Source organism: Halictus rubicundus, chromosome 8 (genome assembly GCF_050948215.1).
Source record: "Halictus rubicundus isolate RS-2024b chromosome 8, iyHalRubi1_principal, whole genome shotgun sequence".
NCBI classification, from domain to species: domain Eukaryota; kingdom Metazoa; phylum Arthropoda; class Insecta; order Hymenoptera; family Halictidae; genus Halictus; species Halictus rubicundus.
This window is the reverse complement of record NC_135156.1, coordinates 5,436,570-5,458,700: the sequence shown is the minus strand read 5'-3', so window position 1 is coordinate 5,458,700 and position 22,131 is coordinate 5,436,570. Positions and strand designations below refer to the sequence as shown.

Here is a 22,131-nt window from a genome sequence, read left to right as displayed (position 1 = left end):
TTTATATGTTATAAAGTAAATGAGATTCATAAGAATTTTCCTAGATTTAAATTTCTCGAGAAATCAGAAATAATCAATTATAAAATTTCTCGAGAAAGAATTCTCGAGGAGGAACACTAGTCTGAACGAAGTCTCGGAATAAGAAATTTTGAGTAGAAAGGAAAGTAATCGGATAAGAAAGAATCTGCTTGAAGGGAAGTTTCGCCTCTCTCGCGAAGAAGCTTACTTCCGACCGGAAGAAGCCCGCCGAATTTCATGTCTGCGGCCGAAGAACGAATCTCCTTGGTTCACTCGGTTCGCGTTCGTTACAATAGTAGATGACGGTGTTTTGTTCCGTAAGAGTACACCACAATGAACTGTAACCCAACCAGGTACTGTGTAGGTGGAGCACGTCCTGCATGTAGGTTCGAATTACGGGTACATACCCACTGGATTTTCGATTCGCTCCTATCCAACCCTCGAGAGCCTCCCAAGAAGGAATTCGATATTCTTCCCTTCTACAAGCTCGATCGCTTAAATGCGTCAATAAACAAAAATGTGCAATTTTTTGTTTGATACCTTTCCTTATACAACGTGTAATTTACTAGTAAAAAGCGGTACAGTTAAGTGACTGTCGTTACGAACTTAAAAATGTTTAAAAAGTGTTTACATACTCGAGCAAAGTTGTATTTCTCGGGTTGCGAATGGTACGTAAAAGCAATAAGTAATATTACAATTTTTTCAAAATGAAAATGTACGTAACGCGCCTAATAAATAATTTGTGAATACTACTCTGCGAATCTCATTACTGACATTAAGGGCATAATCATTTTTAATAATATTCTAGATGTTAAGTTTCTATTTTATCATTATTCCATATTGACAAATGACAAGGTTCTAGAGTGAATGTTCTTTAGAATTATGGTATTTTGGTTTGCAATTAAAATTATGGTTTCCAAATGGTTGGAAACGGTATTTGCCATATGTGGAGTGTATTAAGAATTTCAACGAATTTCTAGCATGTGCGAGTCGAGTGGAGAAGGTCAGTTATGTGTCTCGATAACACTCGGTCAACTGCATAACTGTATCCATGTCATTATCCACTTACCTCTCAATTCGTTCCTCTCCTACTTCTACATAGTATGTACTAGTGTTCATAAAATAAATCGCATAATCGGATAACAAGTGCTGACTCCTTGCTACTTGAATGAATATTACACGTTCACTCGTGTCTTAAACCTTATTTAACCTTCTTATTCCCTACCTTGTTTTTCACATTTAAAGAAACTAAGGAAAATCGCTATTCAATATTGCTCAGATATTTGGGAACGAAGTACATTGCCGCTCAGAAGTATGTGGACACTACCTTTAATTGCGACCACCTGAACACAGTTACGAAGCCGTTAATACTAAATCTTTGAAGCACTGGACGTAACCATTTTACGTTACTTTTTCGTGAAAAGTCTAAATAGTTAATCATTGAATAATGAAGATTTAAGTAAAAGTTCTATGATACGCGTTTGTCTTGTGCGAGCCACGCTACAATTCTATTACAGTAATTTTCTTTAATGACGATTAAACCCTCGAGATGTGTTACACCAAACAGAAAAATATTGACTTACACCACTTTCGCATTGAACGGCTCACGTGTAAACTATGAAAATTGGAAGTTTTAAAGTTCATTAGCACTTGATACTATTACCTATATTTACATTCTTTATTTGGTTCGTTTCTATTGTACTACAATTTCCGATATTTGCACGCATACGTGGAGTCTTCTTTCGCACAGTAGAAAATGTGTTAAAAGTTACTAAAATGTACAACTTGTAGAAACCCGTATGAAAATTATTTACAAACATGCCGCATAGAAATAGATTCAGGTGTACTATTGTCCAACTTAGGAATGACATTAAACTGAAACAAAGTGCTCGAAACATAGATAACCCATTGCATATTGTAAGAAGGCAATCGCTGTTCAAACGCGTTTGTCGTTTTCTGGAACGTTTCGCCCGATAACACTCGAAACGTATAAACACAGATAATTATGCGACAGCTGTATGACATCTACCCACAAGTTGATCAGTCATAAATTTGTTCGAAAGTACACCGTGGCTATCAGAGTTTCATCCATCAGAAAATTTTTATTTCGCACCGCTATGACTTCATTATCTCCTACCAATAAGAAGTACACGATTTGTTCGCCAGAGCGCTTCGTTCACTTTCATCCGGTCGCAGACGGTTGCCTCCTTTCGGCTGTTGATCATTTAGTGCCTCAACAATCACTAACAATCATTCCTTGATTTTCAATGTTCACCGCATAACCACCGTGCTCATGGTAAGTACTTTATTGCCACCCGTATTGTCACTCCAGTTACCACTCTCGCGACTCGCCCTCACCCTAAATTACTCGGCACACGCCAATCGTTACAGTTGACAGACGTTGGGTAGTTATCACTGAACAAAGCAACGATCAACTGTTAATTAATAACGAGTTTGAATGATAGTAACACGCATTCGCGAAACGTAACGTATCGAAAACTAAGACGATTTTATAGGGAACCGAATGATTTCACAAACTGCGATCGAAGATTTCTATAATTTTCCCAGTTAGCTTTCCTATCGGCTTTTCACTCAAATATTTCTTTGATCGACTGTGATACACCGAATAGAAGTGAACGCAATGCCACACAATATTTCATGATCTCGCAGTGCAATAGAGCCTTGGAATCCATTTAAGTATATTGGATCAATGTGATCGAAGTCAGCGTTCGTGGGAGGTCTCGCTTAAAAATCCAATATTCTGTTGCGAACCGTTTTCGTTAAAGCAACGATCTTGCTAATGACGATCACATTATCTTGTCTCGGTCTTGGCGCGAGCCAAACTATCCTGGATAACGTGTTCAACCTTGATAAAGGTTCCTGTAGTGTGGTTGTCAAATAAAGTTTCGAAGATGACGCTGGCGATAAAAAACAAACGTGAAAGATATAAGAAAAAGTACTTCCGCTGTGACAGTTTATGCGATGAAGTTACATGATCGATGGACGAAAACAAGTGAGTGAAAACAAGTGTGTGGTGGTTTCATTTTCATAAGGGAAATTGTCGACTTTAATTAAAGTATGGTGCTTTATACGTACTACATTTTTGTCCTTCGGAAGAGTTACGCGCGTTTAGGTATATTGCTTTGAAAGCCGCGCGATTAATGTATCCGAGATCGGTGAGGTTTTTATCGTCTACAACTATTTCTGATCAGATTCTAATCTACTATCCGACAAAAACAGAGAACGAGTCGTATTGCTTCCGAGCGAACTATAAGACTAGTAACGAACACGTTTAGACGGCTTCTGCAACTTCGAAGCTGTGCTGACAGTGGCCACGTGGGTCAACGACTAATGCAATATAAATATTTCTTTGTCTATCGTTAGACGTGTTTTTACAAGAACACGCGCTAATAAACAATTGAGATTGTTTCGTGAAAATTATACCACACGCGACACCATTTGGAAATTATTCCTTAGCACTTTGCTGGCCGCACATTTTGCTCGTTGACTGTTTGCCGACAGTCATCTCGCGCAAATAATAAGTTGTTCACAATCTTCGTCCTGACAACGTATTAAAAAGTCATCGTAATCGGTGAGGTGCACAAACATTTATGCACATTTACCAAAAAAATTCCGATGAATTATGCATGTCGAAGAAAAGATTCAATAATGAATCACAAATTGATAAATATTGATATATATAATATATATATTGATATATGAATATTGATTAATATCTAACGGTAAAGTAAAGGTTAAAGGAAATCATGCATTTCACTTCAATTATATTTAAGGTATTACAACTGTACCTCCGATATTCGTAAAATCTTACCCAATGAAAATAGTTTTCCAAATGAAAAATTCACCGTTTTATCTTAAGTGTGAATTAAATAGGAAACATGCATGCGCGAAGGTTATGGGAAATTAATACGCCTGTTTGTGAAACGTCCTGAATACATATGCATCGGACGACAGCGAAATGTTGCTGCAAACTGGTAGTAAGGGAAGAGTCTCGAACGTCAATGCTATTACGGGTTGTACAGGATGTCTCAAAACTATGCACACAAATTCGTGCTTTACGATTTTTTTTCACAATTATCTCCAAAATTACTTCAGGTTCATTTTAAGGACAGAATGGAAATATCTCTGCTACTTTAATAGTTTTATAGAATGGAAAATAATATGTTGGTACTTTCAAATAATACTAAAATACTTTCAAAAAATACCAATAATATGATAAGTAATAATAAGTAATATAATGATAAGTAAAATTGATAAACAAAAATTTGTAAAAAAAGTTTCGCATAAAAAGTTTCTGTTAATTAATTGAAGAGTGCAGTTGTTTTGGGTGAATGACAGTAGAAATTCATTTCTGAAAAGATAATATAAACATCTTAATAAGACGTCTGAACGAAAGTCATTTTTAATAATTGGCTGTTGCTTTATTACGAGCAATCAGTCTATCAATTCTCATTCGTATACTTTTAATAAATTTCAGTGTGAAATTTTAATCGTTTCCCACTCACATACTTACACTCGGTTTTGCCATTCTCGAGTGGAGTTTATCCTCGTCTTGAACGTCAACAATAAATATATGTTTAAAAATCGGCTACTACCGATTCAATATACTCGGCTGTATATTATCGTCTTGTCGAAATTTCAATATTATTGTGCTATAATCTAGCACGTAGAGGAGGAAACATGACCCAATCAGTTTTTGGGATTATCAGTTATTAATTAGGGCCATACAGAAGGTTACGATAAGCTTTCCAGAAGTTTCTTGCACCGCATGTGCAATACACAATAATAATTGATATACGTATTAATCGTTGGGTATACTTCTTAAATGTTCAATAATGTTTCGACTGTACAAATTGCACAAAAATCCAATTTTTGTCAGTGTAACGTATTTGAAAAGGAACAGAATATCTTAAAATTCCGAAAATATCGTAGAGTTATTGTCGATATAAGCCGAACACTTTCAAAATACACACTGCACTTCTGAAAGTCTCCGCAATTCTGAAACAGACTGTAACTATACACTTCACTCTTCTACACCCGTTAAGCAGATTTTTTCTTCCATCAAGTAATTCGGCATCATCGTCCAGCCCCCTTTTACAAATATTTCCTGCTTGGCAACTATCCTGGAATGTCGATACATGGCTCGCCTTACGGTTCTTGCAAGATTGCTTGCCACACCGGCATAATAATGATTCCGTTTCCTGGATTAGTTTACACGAGATAGTAATCACTGCATCTTCACCTCCAACGCGAATAGTTCACTTCGAAAACTACGAATCGCGAATCTTTTGCGAAATACCATACGACTAAAATAGATGTACGATCATGCATCAAATTCTCTTGGACAAGTGTTTATCATTATTACATAATGAATTCGAACACTCTCTGTACTAATTCAAGATCCCACTGTTCCAATCACTGGACTGTGGGGCTTTATGCAAAATAACAATTGTACGTATAAATTATACAAAACAGCAGCCAAATAATAATTTCATTCTACATTCAATGATTATAGTCAGCTGAATCTGACACATCGATATATTTTTAAATTCTTTTAATTCGACCGGCTACTTTAAATTGCATTTAATCGTGTTTACAAATGCAACGGTCGGAATAACTTTTTGTATTAATTGACCAAACTTTCGTTTTTCTGCCGAGATAGATGGATTAGTTTACTAGATGATATGTAATGAAAATTTTGGAAAAATTACATTTCTTCTGAATTTTGGAAAAAATAGTAAAAATAACTTTTTACAATTTTTTTATTTGCGATTGCAACGAAAACTTAAAAAATGCAATTGATTTATGAGTGATAAGCTCCGGTGAAAATTACAGTTTTGCACGATTTTTAGACTATTTTCGGCGATTTTCACCACTTTTGATCGTTTGTAACTCGTAAACCAATCAACCAATTTCGATGAAATTCTCAGCATGTATACCTATAGATTGTCTAAGTCTATAAAACCCACTTTTTTATATTTTCGTTCCAACAAAGGAGCCCGAATAAAGGAGTTGTAAAAAGCAATTTTTACTCTTTTTTCTTTCTTTCTTTTTTTTTTTTGGTAATTCAGAGTACATTCAATTTTTCAAAAATTTTCTTTATCCTGTCTAGCTTGGCAGAACAACTGATGTCGCTTGGTCCATTTATAAAAAAGTTATTCCGATTACAAGTGTGTGCCATCAATTATGAGACTGCCTGTAACTTTTTTAGAAATTCTTGTAGTCGGGTGAAAACGGTACTGTCTAGTGTTTTGTTTGTTACAAATAAACTGAATGCTTCATAATATGAGTACTTTGAGTGTGAAAGATGTTGCATGGCCGTTCAGATTTAACATAATCTCGTTAGTATTGTAGTTTCTTTTAATTTCTCATTAAACTGACATCGCTAAGTAAATCTTATTTTCGAACAGAATTTCGTTGGTGTAAATATCGGGAAAATGCGCAAACGGAAATCTTCGAAGTCCAGGACAGTGTCAAATTAGCATAAGATAGACACGTCGCGTAAACAGCGAGTAGGTAGCCACCGGACAATGACTTTCTCTTCTACGAATCGTTGCCCCAGACACACACTGAAATGAAAATACGTGTTGTAATTGCTCCTTTCTAATCGGTTGCTTTTAATTACGAGAACGCGTTGCATTTGCAACGACGCCGACCGAGAAGACAAAAACTGAAACGCGTTTCTCTCGAATAAAATTCGCTTGGATCAACCAAGTGGTCGATCCTATTAATACTGTTTTCGTTGTGATCGAGCAAAATACTCGTGAAGATCTTAACGGATACTTGGATGTACATATGTAAGTACTTCGATTTCAAGTACTGGAAACTCACAAGAACAAGTGCACGTGATCTGATACATAAACCTACACACGTGCACCTTTCGTAACGGTTTGCTCCAGTTTATCTTGCATTCGACGGATCAGTCATGTTCAACATTCCTCGGCGAACAATCAAGCGGCCGAGCATCGCGAGACGATAGTCTACCTTCGCGTCCTGATCTATTAACTCTGTAGTACAAATTAGGGACGTTTCGTAATTGGACAAGGAGACTCAACGAGCTTTAAAAAGTGGGGGCACACGGCTGATCGATTAATTCATTGTTCGACTTCGTCTCTCTCAATAAACGAAAGGCGTAGATCGAGGAGCCGAAACTCTCGGGTGATTTCAGAGGCGAGTTCGAAAATGTAAGTTTCCAAAAATAATTTTTCGATAGTTTTCATGCGCTGCACTGCCCGGCAAAAGATAACACAAAGTACAAATTTATACGATTTTATTGAATAAGCAACAAAAAACAAAAATTTTGTTCGCTGACCGTGATACGCTTACAAACTAGCTTCAGTTGTAAAATTTTTAAAGTGTAAACAAGCTTTTTCATCAGCAAAAATGCAGGTATTACAAGTAGAGTCGAGCAGCATAAAAACAAAGTTAACCTTCATAAGTCCTTGACGCGTCCACCAGCAAAAAAAAACTAATAACACCAGTATGTGCATCTTTTGAAACCGTTTGATTAATCTCCATCGAAACATTTCTCGCTACGTACAATAATGACGTAAATCAAGGTGGTAATAACTGATGGCCCACCCTGTATACTTCTATACTACCTGTCTAGTACGAATGGTAACATTATCTTACTTTTGTTGGTAAAACATAATTTTTCCCAACAAGTTACATATACGGCGTGCGTTTAGATTTGTTTGTTCACCAGTTCAGCATACTTTCTGATGTTTATATCACCTTAAATTTATTAAAACCTTTAAAAAAGTAGAGATACAAATACACATACAAATTTTATTTTGCATTATATCATTATATTAATATCATTGTAATACAATTCATGGAATAGCGTTCAATATTTGTGACAATGGTTGAGAACTTTGTTATTATTGATGGGCAAAGTATATGTCTCTGTTACATAATACAATTTTTATTTGGCTATTCTATAAGTTGTATTAAAGTTTTTATTTTCAAGAACTTTTTTTATCTATACTCATCGGAACTTATACTGTAAAAGCTTTTTTTAAAAAAATTTCTATGGTCCCTATTTTAAATCACACCGATTAAAAAGTTCCATAACTCTCTCAGTCTCTGGTATTTTCAGGTATTAGGTCCAAATGAGACTACTTTTATCTGCAAAGATAACATTTGTACATTATCCATTTTAAGAGCTTCTGTACAAAATTCGAACCTTCCTTGTACGACAATGGAGATTCTTCGCTTTCTCGCATTTCAAATACTTACTGAATTCCATTTATTTTGCACAAAACTTTGCAAAACGCGTCGAACATTTCTAATATTCGTTTTCATTCCAACATTTACAAGCGTCGTTATCTTTTTCGAATTCATAACTTTCCTTAAAGTTGCTCGTTGTTCTCAAAGAGTTACTACTGTAGGGCACCTTGTGCTATTCTGTTTCCCAGAATCTTGAGGATCTTTTGAAAACAATAATCATTAGTAGACTCTGGATCTTTATGCAAAATAAAAAATCTGCGCATCAATTGCCAGGCACAGAAGCTAAATATAAATTTATATTTTTCACTAATAATTTTAATGTAGCAAAAATAATATATTGATACTCTTAAAGTCTTTTAATCTATTCACAGTTTTTAACTGTATCTGCTCATTTTCATTAAAAATGCATAAAATGTGGAATCATGTGCTTTTGAAGAGCAAATACATACACTTTTACATATACATGTACTTTTACGTACATATACTTTTTTTATCTTCTTCAACCTTTATCTACGAACGATATTTTTCGAATGATTTTAGTTTGTTAGTATAATTTGATTACTATTTGACAATTCGGACCACTATATTATAACCAATTTATTCGTTTTAATGATTTATATGCGAATGTGTTATCCTCTGTCCATTTGCATCATTGGCGCATATATGCATGCAATTTTTCTGGTCGTTGTCACCACAGGGCATACAAGCATACTAAAATGACGTTCACAGTATGAGTAAGTCGTATTGGATTCTTACGATGATGTAATCGACACAGATTTTGTATAGTTTTTTTTTATACATACCTACTTTTATCCTTCAGAAATTGTTGAAACATCGATGCTCTTATACTGTTTGTAATATTTACACTCGAATTTAATAAATAAGTATTTGACAATAAAAGCACATTTTCTATTCTTACATACGATGTAATTCTTTTTCCATTCTTACACAGCTGTAATTTCGATACTTGAGAAAAGGTAGAGATGTTGCATTTCATTAAGTAAAAAAACAAAACTTATTGTAATTATTAAATTACATTTTATACGACGTATCATTGAACAAACATTCGATGATAATATTAATCAATGAACTGCCTTATTTTTTTTATATAGTTTTTATACGATTACATGTATTCTGTCATTTTCCAATCAATTTAATCAAACCGTATTCTTCAACACGTTCGAATAAAACATAATTCAAAAGAACACGAATTTACATTGATTTTATAGCCGAAGTAATGGGCGTAGTCGTTGTAGGTTTATACAACAATAATAATATTTTGACTAATTAAGATACAACCTTTTTGACATTTAACGTACAACTAATTTTTAATAGTAGTGTCACATGCACTACATAATCTTGATATAAAAGTATATAAATAAGGTGAACTAAAAAAAATTACTCTCAAGAATGTATTAATTTCAATAAATGATCGTCTCATATATTTAACATTAAACGTGCCAAGTATTAAAAGTATCTAGTAAATGTTGCCTCATAAAAATTACAACGTTATATGTATTCGGATTGTCCGTACGCTTGAACAAGGTTTATTTCGTCATATTTTATGAGTGCGTTTTTATAATTTTAATAATCGTAGAATATAAAACCGGTCGTTTGACTGTGACAGGTTTAGTGTAAAATTAGCTAGCAATTCCTTTAATAAATCTGGGATGGTATTTTCCTGGTTAGATCTTGGGAAATATCTTGCGTGGACTCGCAACGAACGGATCTGAAGTGGCTAATAAGTTTCTCAGTAGATTCATCATTGAGCAATCTCATCAAGTTTTCCTGAAAAACCATTCCTGAAGCTACTTGCTATCCACGTTTCTTACCTCTTAAAAAGCATTTCCTAAAACGGAGTATAATCCTTTTAAACCTTATGTATAATTTACATATTAAAAATTCAACTTACAGAGTAAAATTTTGAAATAATTGATTTGCACGATTAAAGAATTGCAAAAAAGGTTAAAGAACGAAAAATTAACATCTCGCTTCATGTGTTCCACAGGAGAATGAAACCCTGTAAAAAATAAGGTCTCGAGATTTGACATTTTTATTGGAAATTGAGTTAGGAGAAAATAAATATTTTTCTGTGTTTCCAAAATGTGTCTTTCTTCACAAAATTTCATATTTCGTTTTCGGGAATAAGTATAGCGTTACTATACGCACAGTGAAGTAAGTTCCGTTCAGAAATCATTAAATATTTTTCACATGCCGATAGAACTCGGCCTTCATAATTGTAAGTTGCGTTAATGGAGTCGCGGAAACTGTTTACACGGATGCATTTGTCAATTCATTGTATAGCGGAGTCGTGATAATTTATGAACTTGAGGCCAATGATTATATGCGGTGTCAGACTCGTTTCATTTCCATTTATGCTAACGATAGTTCATTGGCACCCGATCGTGTCACTTGGTAGACTCGTAAGGTGTACGCAATACCGTGTCGAGAGCCGATGATCGCAATATCGTGTGAAAGTAACTTGGCAATATGGCTGTTTGATATCCACCGAGCCATTCACAAAGTATGATCGGAGTGGTTGAACGCGCGTTAGGCAGGACGAACGTATGGAATTATTTCGATAAGAATTTCGTTGCTTGGGACATAGAAAAATAGATCCGAAAAAATAGAGAGTAAAAAGTCCGACGGACGGGGACCGGTTATTCCGAAGTACTTTAGGAAAACGATCAAGGCCCTGCAGGTATGAAAAGTTTACGAATCAATTTGACACTATGCGAGAATTGAGCATGCGGTCTTTTTTTTTAACATGTTAACACCTTTTTCGGACGAATCAAGTCTGCCTTGGACGAATGAAAATTATTTTAAACATATCTTTCGAAGTGTCTTGTCACAAGTGGTGTATATCCTCGTCCGTTTTGTTTTGTATAATCGTCATTGAATGAAATGATTTTAACACAATTTTAGCGTGGATTGCATAACACAAACATAACGTCATTGTGTTTTGTAGAACTATTACTTAAAACATCCAATGGTTCATTGTTTTGGCTTGTTTCGACTTGCACTATCTTTGCATTGAACGGCTCAGAACGTGCACAGAATTCAATCTATAGTAATATGTTTTCATAGTATGGTTCAGAAACAACCCGGTTTTTTTTTATAAAATTGTTTTTTTTTCTTACGGTCGCATTAACATCATTAAGTCATTAGCGAACAAATTTTGCTACAAAATTATAGATACGTTGTTTCGTTGACGCGGTAATAATAGTGTAAGAATATTGTATACATAATTTATTTGCATTTACTCTAAGAATCAATTTCAGAAGATTGCAATTCACTCGGACCACAATTTTATTTTTTTCTAACGTGTAAACGGAAAAAATGGGAAAATTCTAATTTTCATAGTATGGTTCAGAAACAACCCGGTTTTTTTATAAAATTGTTTTTTTTTCTTACGGTCGCATTAACATCATTAAGTCATTAGCGACCAAATTTTGCTACAAAATTATAGATACATTGTTTCGTTAACGCGGTAGTAATAGTGTGAGAATATTGTGTACATAATTTATTTGCATTTACTCTAAGAATCAATTTCAGAAGATTGCAATTCACTCGGACGACAATTTAATTTTTTTCTAACGTGTAAACGGAGAAAATGGGAAAATTCTAATTTTCGTATTAGATGCAGCACAAGTGTCGCTGCAACCGCAGAAGGTCACAATCAAGATAGAAAGCAAGGCTGTGGCAAACTGGCAACATTCTGACATTTACAGGCATCGGAGCTTATCTGTTGAATAACGTTATCAAATGGGAAAACTCTTTCGAAATTAGGGTAATCGATCCTACTTCCAGTAGATGGCAACGAAAACCATCGCGTTATCTGTACACGTGATACGGCGTTACACACGCGTTTATAGAGACTGCCGTGTGATTGCGAGCTCAGTCGAACATCTAGCGTCTCGCTAGAACTTTTCGAGTCTTTGATAAAAATTGAGGCGGAGCCTGAAAAATGAGGAACAATGGAAATATCATTCGACGGAAAAGGTTCGAGTCTTATACCGTGGCGAATTGCATTCTATCTGCGCGCTTGATTCGAAAAATTGGATTTACGCTCGTTTTGTAAAATAAAATAAGTTTTTGCAATGTAAAGGATGCATACATATTTCTTACGAATACTTTATGCGTTATTAAATAAAAAAAATTATGCATCAATCGTTAATGGTTTTTCTCAATATCAATTCTGAATATAACGTTCTGAACGATACATACTTCTCATGCGTAATTATTATCGAGAAAAAATATGTGCCTATCAGTTTCTTAACCGCACATATTAATGCGAATGGTACGCGGTTTTTCCCGGTATATGTACACTGGGTGTCTCACTTGCAATGAACATTTGAATCGTTTTCACTACTATCGGAGGTAAACAGAAGTATGCAGAGAGGATATTCAGGGAAGAGATGTAAAATTTAAAAGTGTTATTACAAACGGAATTCAAAAATTTAACTGCTAAATGTTCAACAATCTTTGTTATAACATTTTTAGGATTCCGAAACTACCTTCGTTAAGTGTTTCTTGCTGAATATTATATGACCAAATATTCGAAGATTTTGTCAGTGATGACGAACGTGGTGATTATGTTTATATCAGGGTGCGTCTAAAACATGTCAAATTGACTGCGAGAATTTAATGTTTCGTGGATAATACCTATCTACATACGAATTTCGAAGATTGTCAGAAAATTGTACTGAAATTCTTGGTCCGTATCTACTTTTGATGCAACCAGTTTAATCGTGTGGAACGTTTGTGTTTGATTTCTACGTGTTTGTTTTCAGACTGATCATCTCCGGAGTCGTCGCACGAATTTTGTTCGGTCAACAGTAACCTGTTCGAGTCGATACGAACAGTCTGACAAGGAACGTACACGACTAAGATCCAAGGTCGTCAAGCAGATTTCGTGGAAAGTCAATCGAACGCGTACACAGCTTACGAGGAGTTGTTGTTGTTGTTCACCGTGCCAGCTTCAGCCGAGTGATCCAGTTCACCGCGGGCATTCGAACAGACCACTTCACACGATCGTGCAACCACAAGCTTCTTCAAGCTTAACTATCAATTCCGTTTCGTCTTCTAAACCGTTCGCGTCAAGTACTAGCAATGCTGGAAGGGCGCGGATAACTCAATTATAATTATAATAGAAAAACCAGAAGAATCTCCGAACGATCAGATGGAAGAACTTGTACCTGAAAAATACAACAACTACTGCTAGTTGAAAAGTCATAAGATCAACAGCGAAAAAATAATAATTTGAAGCAAAAGGTGCAGGTAGAGCACAGCAGCCATTATAGAGGACTAATAACGCTTCGAAGCTAGATTTGAAACAAGTGCTGCTAGAATCGTGAAGCTCTTCTGGATCTTTTTCTGGCGGATATGTAACGCAAAAAACGACTGTTCGATAACTGTCCAGACCTAGTAAAACCTCCCGTATCGGATTTGAATAGAGGATTCTCCATTCCTGCGGATAGCATCAACGATGGCGAGTGTCGACAGGAACCTCGAGGAACTGATGTCGCATCTGGGCGAGTTTGGCAAGTACCAATGCTGGCAGTTCTCGTTGCACATTCTCGGTGCGTTGACAGCAGGACTTCACATGCTGACGCTGTTAACAGTCGCAGCCGTCCCCCCTCACAAATGCAACATTCCGGGATCCTTGGAGTCTCTGAACGCTTCGTCGGCCGACCGGAACTGGAACGGGTCGTTGCTGCTCGAAGATCTCCCTCGGGTCGTGGACGCTTGTCACTACTTGGACGCCAACAATACTATGCAAAACTGCGACTCGTGGACATACGACACCCAGTACTTTAAATCGTCGCGTGGAATGGAATGGAATTTCGTCTGTTCGCAACGTTGGATGGGCTCGCTCGCCCAATCGACCTACATGTTTGGTGTTTTCATCGGTGCGGTGACCCTGGGCAGCCTGGCTGACAAATACGGCCGCAAGATCATCTTCTACGTGTCCGGCGTAGCTCAGTTGATCCTTGGAGTGACCGTAGCTTTGGTGAACGACTACTATATCTTCCTGTCCCTGAGATTTCTTTATGGAATCTTCGGATCGGCCGGCGCTTACATCACAGGATTCGTCTTGACCATGGAGCTGGTCGGCGCATCGAAGAGAACGGTCTGCGGAGTGATGTTTCAGTTAGCGTTCGCGGTTGGATTCATGCTGGTGGCTGTCTGGGGAGCCGTGATCAAAGACAGGATGTCGCTGCAGATCGTCTACGGTCTGCACAGTGCTCTTTTGGTCGGCCACTGGTGGCTGATGGATGAATCGCCGCGATGGCTTTGGGCTCAAGGCAGAGTCAGCGAAGCCCTGGTGATCGTTCAAAAAGGTTTGAAGATGAATGGAAATCACGTGGACATTGACGCAGCTAAACTGATCAGCGAAGCCAAGGTCCAGCATGTTAGACAAGAAGACAGATCGCACGGGGCTCTGGACCTCTTCAAAACGCCTAACTTGAGGAAGAAGATGTTAAACGTCTGCTTGAACTGGTTCGCCAACTCCCTCGTCTACTACGGGCTGTCGCTGAATGCTGGCAACCTGGTTGGCAATCCTTTCCTCATGTTGTTCCTGAGTGGCCTTGTCGAATTACCTTCTTACATTCTAATGATCTGTTTGATGGACAAGACCGGAAGAAGATGTCTGGTTAGCACGTTCATGCTGATTGGCGGAGTCTGCTGTATCGTAGCCTCCAGTGTGCCGACAGGAAGCAGCCTGGCCGCTACTGCGATCGTAGCGATCGTTTTGTTCGGGAAAGCCTGCATAGCCGGTTCTTTCGCTGTCATCTACAATTATACAGCCGAGTTGTTCCCCACCGTGGTTAGGAACACCGCTCTGGGCATCGGATCTATGTGCGCTAGGCTCAGCGGAGCTTTAACGCCAATGATCATGCTGTTGGACTCGTTCAACCCCAAAGTTCCGGCAGTCTTGTTCGGGTTTGTCGCTTTGGTGTCTGGATTCTTAGCATTGTACTTGCCCGAGACGGTCAACCAACCGATGCCTGAGACCATCGAAGATGGGGAAAACTTTGGGATCGGTGACACGTATTTCACAACTTGTTTCGGCTCGAAGAGGAAAACCAGTGCCAGCTACGAAGTGACGATGAACCAGCTCGGCGAGAAGGACGAGAAGGAGAAACTTAATCGAGCCGAGGCTGCCAAGTAAATTTACGAGGGAATTTTTCATGACCCCGGATTCTGAAGGCGATGATAGACTCTGAGTGAGAGACCTCCCAGCGGTTCTCATTCGGAGCGCAGTGAATGTATCACACAGTGGGTAATACTAGTTGCAATACTATTACAATTTTACCGTGTAGTTTATATCAACAAAAATCAGCTTCCAAATGAATTGGTTAGAACTGGGGGGGGGGGTGCTATACAATTATTATGAATCGACGACGGATCAATGAAAAATAAACAATATCTCATCACAATTAACGATATGCATAAGTTGCTCGGTATGAATTATATAGATTAAATACATACGTCGTCTCTTATCAGTCAATAAATAAAAATGATAGAATTATTGATAAGCGAATTTACGTAGTTTACTTGACTTGTAAAACATGTACATTCTACATAGGTGTACGTATAGTCATAGTTCGCTTGTTTAACAATTTTACGTGAGCGTACTGAATCATCGATATCGTAAGTTAATTCTATTTATTGACTTTTCAAATTTACTGAATGTGAGTACAAAAATATAAAAATGTGTACATCGAATGGAATTGAAAGTTTCATAAATGTAGAAAATAGTTGAATTACATTAGTAAATTATTATGTGGTAAATTTGATTAATTTATAAAAAGCGAATGCCTTGGATCTTTTATTGATAATGTAGATCTCATCTAAAATACGATAGTGAGGCCGAAGATAATGTGTGTACGTATGTAGTAGTAAGGCAGAATAACTTCAGTGTTTTAAAAAAAAAGGAAAGACACATTTTCTATTTTCAAAATGTAATTACAAGAAATCTTAAATGTATGCTCGGATTGGGTGTTATCAAGGGTTTTTAGGTGTTCCTATAAGTAGGAATTGGTAATTAGTGACTAGACTACGGTAGGTTTTATGCATTTATAACAAAAATAAGTGAATTTTAATTTTAAACTTAATTTAATTTTAATTTTAACTTAATCTTAAAATTAAGAAAATTTGAAAGTACCAATATTATTTTCCATTCTCTAAAATGATTAAAGAGTGAAACTATTCGACTCCTCTTTCTTGCAATGGATGCAAACAATTTTTATTTTAAGTAAAGATCTGCAATCTACTAATGATGCTCTGCCTTTCAACCACAAACCGGTGAAACAGTTGTTTAATGCGACGTAAGGAAATAGTTTGTTGATTGTAACTACTGTGTCGGGTAACGAGCTGCATTTGTTGCAGGATTATTTTGTAACTTAGTGCCGTGGATATACAATTACGATAGCTTATGCGTACTGCGGGTTCTCAATTGCGATTGTAATACGACTGTATGTAGAAACACAGCAGTGCTGTCTATCGATAATTTATGCATGGCTCTAATCACGCGTGTTAAATTGGATTACGACATTCCATTGGATAAGGTGAATGTGAAACCTGTTCTAAACAATAAAAGTTGAATATATATATTCTTTTTCTATTATTTTATATCGTAATAAGTACGATTAAATATAATGTCAGCTTTAAATTCATTTTGAGCAGTAAAATATGAAAGTTTTCTAAAATTCTTCGGTAAGATACTCTTCGCTATCCTAAATACTAGTTATTCTTTTCTTAAACGTAAAGAAAATAATATTGTATAAATATCGTCTACCTAGTAAAACGTTCTCGGAATTGTACTTTACTGCAGAAACTTACCTTCAGTCATAAAAGCATACTGGTAATATCGCATACCGGTACTGTTTGTCGTATACGTAATTGAAAAGTCTGCATACAACTGTTTAAACAAAAACGCACAATTTGGCAGACAGTCATTGGCAGTGTTTCTCTTTTATGATTGATAACGTAATTGGTGTCGTCTGAATAAAGGATATGACGTCTATTTTTATGTATTTCAGAACCATTTGGATCATACGTGTTTCATATTTATATTATTCTGCATATTTGCAGACCTATTTTGTAAAAGGAAAGCGTTCATTTTGTTGAGTACGCAGAGTTACTTATGCTAAATGGCCAGTTTTCCAATCCCTTGTAACTAATAAAGTTAGTTTTAGCTTAATGTAGCACGATACTTGTTAGCCAATTTACTACAATTAAACTAAACTACATGTCTTTTCTATATGTAAAGTCAATTCTTTTAGTCGAATAGTGTTATGTTCGAGTAAAGTGTGCGTTAAGTTTGAGTTAAATCTCACCCGTTAGTTCCGAGTTATTTTTTCGTGTGAAATAAACGTTTGCGATGTTTTAGTTGGCGTTTGTTTATATTTCGGTTATTGACTGAGATCTTAATTCGATTTAAATTAACTTAGAATTAATCAAATTATTAAGATACTGTTAAGTATACATACATAGATTAGGTCATAACTAGCTTGTCATAGGTATTATTTGCTTGCTAACGTGTCGATTGACTCCTTCGAAATATAATTAGTTAATTCAAGTCTGCACTGAGCCTATCCATATTTAAATCATCTCTATATTGTCTCTTGGTAGATCAATTGTATTTATGTTTGTGTTACGACTGTCTAGATGCTAACCACTACTCTCTAAATCCACTTTTAATGAAATTATCCAATTGAACCTGAATGAACCCTGTCAAAATGTTTTTATATTCGAATTAGCTATGTATAAAGCTCGACTATGTCTAAATTTGCATCATGTTAGTTTTAATTTAAACTGATTACTATTGATTCAAGGGTTTTGTTCCATTGACAATAAATTTAGGCTATCCATTATGATTAAGTTAGGCCTGTGATGGGTTACATTCATATTATTAAATTGAAGCTTTCATCGAGTGTTGTTTTGCTACCGCTCTTAGAACATTATAAGCAGAATTAGATTTACAACTTACAACCCATAAGTAATGGGGCACCCGTAAGTAATAAATTTCGGGGCACCCATAAGTAATGTCGTTTCTTCATGCATTCGTTTCTATATACAATTTTTTTTTTTTTGTAAATATTTAAATTATAATAGATTAGAATTAATGATCTTAAGAAGTTATATCTGATAATGTTACATCAATGATTAATGTTTGAGACGTCACATCCTTTGAAAACACATATTGTAAACGTATCGATAGTTTCTTAAGCCAGAAAAGCAATAATGTCAATAAAAGAGAATGTTTACTTAACAATTAAAAGTATTTGTTTTTACATTCCTGACTATTCTTCTTCGAATGTTCCCAATTAACAATCTTCATCTTCAGTTGTGTTATTGTTAGTAGTCACAGAAATATTCTCAATTTTTTGGTACCATTCTCACTATTACTTTCCTACTTCTATGCTTTTACGAACATTGAAATTACCGTTATTGTTTAAAAATCCTTCATAATAGTTTACAACTGATAATTAGACTGCGGATCTTTACGCAAAATAAAAATATTTTACCTGTATTACAACGAACCGAATTGAAATAGAATAGACATTTATTTTCCTTCTTATTATGTTTAGCAGATAGAAAATGATATAGTCGTATTTTTAAATTTTTCTAATATTTTCATTACTTAAAATTACACCTACTAATTTTTGTCATAAATCCATAAAATCCGCAGTCTACTGATAATGCAACTTCTCAAACATTTTTAAGATTTTGTGATTCATAGGGTTAAGCAACTTCCGTTTTTTTTAGAATTAAGAATTTGTATTACGAATATACAGTGGATCCAAAAAGTATTTGAATACTAAATTTTCCATTCACGAGACGTTGTCGATATGTTCAGGAACAGAGACCTTCACGTCGTAAATGGACCGGCCCCTAATTAGAAAAGCAAACATTTATGACATTACACACTTGATTGGAATATGACCTGCAGGTAGTGCGACTTAGGCCCCGCCGCACAGTGTGACGAATGGCCTTTTTAGCTGGACAAAATTCTAAATCGCCTATTTTTCTATATTTATCGATTAATATGTTTACAGTTGCATAAAATATGAATAATTATTAATTTTTCACAACATTTAGTTGGTTTTTGTTAATTAAACAATATATTTTAAATGATTTATAATTAAATATAAAATACAACAAAGTTAGTAATGGATCTATGTAACACAAAATGATTTAACAAGTAGTAGATATTGTCAAAGAAGACGTCATTTTTAAGTATGGACAAAAAGAATGTAATTTTGGAAAATTATTGTAAATGTTACTTTTTGGAGATTCAGACATTCTAACGGGAACGAATTATTCTTTGGTTTAGTATAAGGTTTCAATTTATAAATAACAATTCTACTTCATATTATTGTTTATTATTTTAATAAAAAAATAACATGAAAATATAAATAAAACAAAAGAAATAACAGAGATCAAAATCAAAGTCTTAAATAGAAACGTTCGGTTGCTAAAAACAAATAACTTATATACTAATAACTAAAACTAATAACTTATAAACAAATGTAAATAGAATATATCTAAACGTATTTGTGTTACGACAAATGTTTGGGTTTACGACTGGAGAAACGAATTTTCATACGAAGAAAGTTCAGAGGAAAACTCGGGGATCTTATCATTGTTTATTCCTTCAATATAAAATGAATGAGACTAAACAAACCGCTAACAATAAGTGGCAACGGGAATCGGCATCGGCTGCGTTCGAAACGCCCGGCCCGAGCTATGATTGTCACGAGCGTGTACGTAAAACGACGTAACTTGATTGTAAAAATTAGTATAGTTCTGCAACGTGCTGCAAGCCAATTTTGGTATTAAAATAAAGTAGAGAATCTCTACTTTATATTATATGTACAAATCATCGCGTAGGGTGACGTGGGGCATATACTAATTCATTAACGAAGAGTAGTAACATGGGCGTTTCTGTGGAAAAATAAGATAAAGATAATTTGGAATTACTAAAGTGAAAATACATGTTTTGAGATGTTATATCCATCATATATAGGAAATTTGAATACTGCTTAGTACATTTTAACATATTTCTAGCGCGTATGGAAATGTGCCCATTCATTTATAGGTTAGGTGTTCGTTTTTTAGGTGAAGTTTACACGCTCTGTAAATATACAACAAAAGAATTTTAAGTTTTAATATTCCAGGGTTTTAAGACATGGTTATTTTAGATTATATTAGCACAGTTAATTTTTGTTTATTTGAAAGTTAATTTTGGTCCGACGTCGCACAGTGGTGCCAAATGGCCAAAAAACGGGAAAAAATCCGTAGAAACCAAAGTACCCACCCGTATTTGTTTTGTTGGACACTTATCCAACAAAGGTTATAGCCGGTTTTGGGGGTCAAATTGGCCCGGCCCTATTTTAATCTAGTTTGAATCATTCGGTAGCCTACCAAAAAAAACCTCTCTGCCAAGTTTCTCAATCAGATAACTCATCTGTAAGGGTAGTTAATCTAAAATCCAGTTTTTCCACATTTAATGACAATTTAAAATTCTGAGAAAAATCTAACACATTTCGGATACCAAGCCACACATTAGGAATCGTTTTCAGATTTTTTCCGTTGCAAACTTTGGTAATAAAAAGCGAAAAACACGAAAAAAATCGAAAAAATGCAGATTTCATATAGAAATTGAAGTGACACTACGACAAATTTAATTCAGCAATGAGATATTGTCCTAACTTTCAAATTCCTGAGTTTGGTGCGTCATAATTGAAAAAATCAAAACCACTTTTTTCAGCGTCTTTCCCGTGAAAAATTAAGTTATAATTCTCTTAAAAATATATTATGTAATATTAAACATTCCTACGTTCAAAGAAACATCGTGCAGGCATTAAAACTGGAGTAGTACAAAAGAAAAAAACGAAAATTATATGCACTATGTGACTGATGCAGCGGCTATAGTCTCCGACTGAGGAACCGCTGAAGACTTTTTGGACCAGGTTCGAATCCCGCCCAAGTCAATTTCTTTTTTTCGTTAATCAGATGTTTTCTCGATTCCTAACCGTATGATTGTTGTTACGTCATTGTAAAAACATTTTTTAACTATGTTTAAACTATTTTTAAATAATTTTTCGGGAAAATATTTTTGGTGCACTTTCGGCCCCTAATCATTTACAGGCTGTATTACTGCTCTATTTAACATTTTTTTATATGGAATAAGTGCACCGTCTTGACTACCATGTCTTTTATATTGGGTAGTTATTGTCCTTGGAATCGTAACTATTATGATGAGATGTTTTCTTTTGTGTAACCTGTAAATAAGGTTGATTAGTTTGGTCCCCTAAACCAGTATACAGGGTGCCCCAAAATTGTTGTAATAATTTTTTATTCGATGTTAACAGACATTTTAAGCTTTGCACTGTCGTAGCTTTAAGGGAGTACGATAATTTTTAATAACTCAGCTAGGAAATGAAATTTTTCGTTCGAGGATGTCTTTTAAAGGTGAACGACCCAAGTTTAAAGGCCAGTTACTTTCTCGGTATTACCTGAAGCTCGGATGGAGAGTTGAAAATATGGCGGATGCAATTAATGAGGAATTCCATGATATCAAAAGCAGCTGCGTTATAAAAAAAGTTGTAATATTGCAGTCAGTATATTAAAGAATATTTTTATAAACGTGCTGTTTTCAGACGTTTATTTGTTTATAAATGCTATTCTCCAGCCTTTAGCGAAGTTCTTATTGTATTATGTAATATATGCATACATATTTATTTTAATTTTGTTAAATGTGCAACAAATATATTTCTTTCCAACTTCCATTAGTACACAGTGGTGGGCAAAGGTGTTCGTATACCCTTAAAAACAAATGACTCTTTT

General features: G+C 35.3%; 2 protein-coding genes across 7 annotated transcripts in view; one reads left to right on the top strand and one right to left on the bottom strand.

The window, feature by feature from the left end:
• The window catches only part of Superdeath (Suppressor of ER stress-induced death), a 48,444-nt gene that overhangs the window by 25,396 nt on the left and 917 nt on the right, over positions 1–22,131 (bottom strand). The gene's annotated exons all lie outside the window — the stretch shown is intronic.
• LOC143356878 (organic cation transporter protein) lies at positions 2,072–17,478 on the top strand. 6 transcript variants are annotated; one of them, XM_076792929.1, is made up of 3 exons: positions 12,039–12,270; positions 12,772–12,985; positions 13,062–17,478. In XM_076792929.1, exon 3 carries the CDS (start codon positions 13,757–13,759, stop codon positions 15,443–15,445), a length of 1,689 nt encoding a protein of 562 aa, XP_076649044.1. In that variant the 5' UTR covers positions 12,039–12,270; positions 12,772–12,985; positions 13,062–13,756; the 3' UTR covers positions 15,446–17,478. The 6 variants fall into 6 exon arrangements, with proteins under 6 accessions (XP_076649041.1, XP_076649046.1, XP_076649043.1 ...); XM_076792926.1 differs by lacking the exons at positions 12,039–12,270; positions 12,772–12,985 and adding an exon at positions 2,072–2,314; XM_076792931.1 differs by lacking the exons at positions 12,039–12,270; positions 12,772–12,985 and adding an exon at positions 2,862–3,031.

What these genes read in the sequence shown, in the direction of transcription:
- LOC143356878 (XM_076792926.1), top strand. Translation starts at nt 13,757, where the DNA reads ATGGCGAGTGTCGACAGGAACCTCGAGGAACTGATGTCGCATCTGGGC.